Raw genomic sequence first — 2,387 nt, 5'->3', positions numbered from 1 at the left:
CTCTGCGGTCAATCTCGGGCTCCTCATCTAATGGGGTCATCTCCTCCCATTCTCTGTCATCTAGTATTCCCTCCAATTCACTGGAAAACGCCCTCCAGTTCGTCGATCGGGTCACAAAGCCCTTTTCTACTTCTGATTACTGTGTTCTGTATATTTCTACTTCTGATTACTGATAGATTACTGTTTCATTCCTCATGTTCAGTACACAAGTATTTTAAACAGCAAATATTTTTATTTGATGTCAAGTGCTAGTATTTGATGTCAAGGTACGGGGTAATTTTATTGTCATAAAAATCAGGGGCCATCTAGTGGTATAAAGAGACCAACAATAAGCCATGGCACAAGCTATGTAATATGGTGGGAACTACTACCTGATACTGCTGATCCTTGGCCCGTTTTGACCTGCTGATTGGACTGGGAAATTAGAGCCTCTATTACCAGCTTTCAACAAAGAAACATGTCTGGCTAGACACATGTTTCTAAGCTTGGCATAAGGAGCATGTAACCCAGAGGCCGGCCACAAATTACTCAGCAGCAGCACAAAACCTGGATGACCCATCACAATATTGGGTTTAAGTAGCATGAATCAAGAAAGAACAACATAGTTTTCTACTAAGAGTCAGGCTCTCAAGCCTTATGTTGCATGAGAACTGTTACCCTCATTCTCATGAATTCAGATTGAACCTTCTCATCTCAGCAAAATGTTGACTAGTTTATTATTATTGTTAGTTGCTGTTTTATTTATGTCATTAGATAGAATAATACATGAATAATTACAATAACTTATCACTGAGAGCAGAATATTCCATCCAATATTACTTTTAGTTATCGCTTTATTATCAAGCTGTGATAATAATGAAGAAGATCACTCCAAAAATATTGTAGTGGATGGTTTCTTATAAAAAAAAAATCATATGCCCATATGACATAATTTAATACAGTAGAAGTATTGCCAGAAAACACCATTATGGGTCGACATTTAGTTAGAACCATTGCATATTTTAAGGAAATAGTGCATTTAGAGCGATGGTGTAATTAGGTTAACACTTTTGTATTTTGAGGGGCTGAAGGCTTAGTTTTATTCAATAATAACTTAGATTTTATTATTATTTATTGAATTTAATATACTACCTGCTATGTTTATTAACTACTAACATAGTTTGAATAGTGATTCATTCATAACAAGTTGTAAATGGTCATTTTTACTTTATTAAATGCTATTCTACTATTATAATTCTAACTTTTGTGTTTCAGGTATTCATTTCAAGTGTTGTATCGAACTACAAAAAAACTATTATTCATGCTATGGTAGAAAATTCGGATTGGATGTGGAGAGTTATTTACTTACTTTCCTTAGGGTTACATTGGGTTAAATCTCTACCCACAAATTTGGAAAAGAAGACACCTCTATTCCTAAAAATGATGAAAGGGTTTCTAGACCCTGATATTTATATCGTGTTTGAACCTTCCAAAGACACATCTTGTTTGCTAAGAACAGTCAGTTTTTTATTATTCACATTTATTATTCCTTTAGAATATTTATTTCCTGTTTTTATTTATCCTTCAGGGAATGATCTTACAAGGTGGAAGCTAAGCGCCTGGGGTCACGAATTGCAATGAAACTTTTTTTAGTGATACTAGGTTGAAAAATATTAGACTCATATCTGAGGGTTCTTTCTTGCCAATGCACCCTAGGAGCCTAGAAAAAATATTTTACATAAATTTAGAAATTGTTTGTATTATCTTATACCACCTTTCTGCTGCAAGTATTTAGTGATTGTTATATGCCAATCATTCTTTTTGTTTATTGTGTAGAATAAGAATAAAAGATTGTTTATTGTATTAATTGAGTCTAAGTGTATAAACAATTACAAAAACCAAGAGTCGCTTCTAGTATAGTTGGTAAAAAAAAATTTATTTTGGAAAAATCCAGCTATATTCAGTTTTAGCATCTTTTGAAACCCTTAAATACAAATTTTCATATAAATAAAAAATGTGAAACTTTTGGGCTTTATTTTTGGAGGATATTTTTTTCAGCCAATGTCCCATGTTCATGTAATAAATTCATAATTACTCACTATGTCGTCCAAATCAAATGTTACCACAACTGGTGGAAAGCTGAATTTCTGCCTTTCCAGCTCATATCAATATATTTTAGACTTTATGCCTTTGTGTGGGATATAAAGTAGTTTAAAATCAAGAAACATTTTTAAAACTTGGAAGATTATTGATTGACCGTGTGTAAAGATGAAAGGAATATGGTCCGGGTGCGGTCAAGAAAAACTCAAATAGTAGAAATATACTAATTTAATGAGCCAACGTTTCGCCCCACGTTGCAGGGCTTCTTCAGGGCTAAAAAAGATACAAACACATAGTTACAAAAGGAA

General features: G+C 33.3%; 1 protein-coding gene across 1 annotated transcript in view; it reads left to right on the top strand.

Moving 5' to 3' along the window:
- LOC106681421 (ubiquitin-protein ligase E3C) overlaps positions 1–2,387 on the top strand; it is a 97,943-nt gene that overhangs the window by 10,657 nt on the left and 84,899 nt on the right. The window contains exon 3 of the mRNA XM_014421737.2: positions 1,255–1,497. Coding sequence (XP_014277223.1) covers positions 1,255–1,497 — 243 coding nt within the window. The remainder of the gene's footprint in view (positions 1–1,254; positions 1,498–2,387) is intronic.

This window comes from Halyomorpha halys, unplaced genomic scaffold (assembly GCF_000696795.3).
Source record: "Halyomorpha halys isolate HHAL.00 unplaced genomic scaffold, Hhal_1.1 Scaffold337.1, whole genome shotgun sequence".
Classification (NCBI taxonomy): domain Eukaryota; kingdom Metazoa; phylum Arthropoda; class Insecta; order Hemiptera; family Pentatomidae; genus Halyomorpha; species Halyomorpha halys.
The sequence above is the reverse complement of the archived record's forward strand: the minus strand, read 5'-3'. Positions and strand labels throughout refer to the sequence as shown.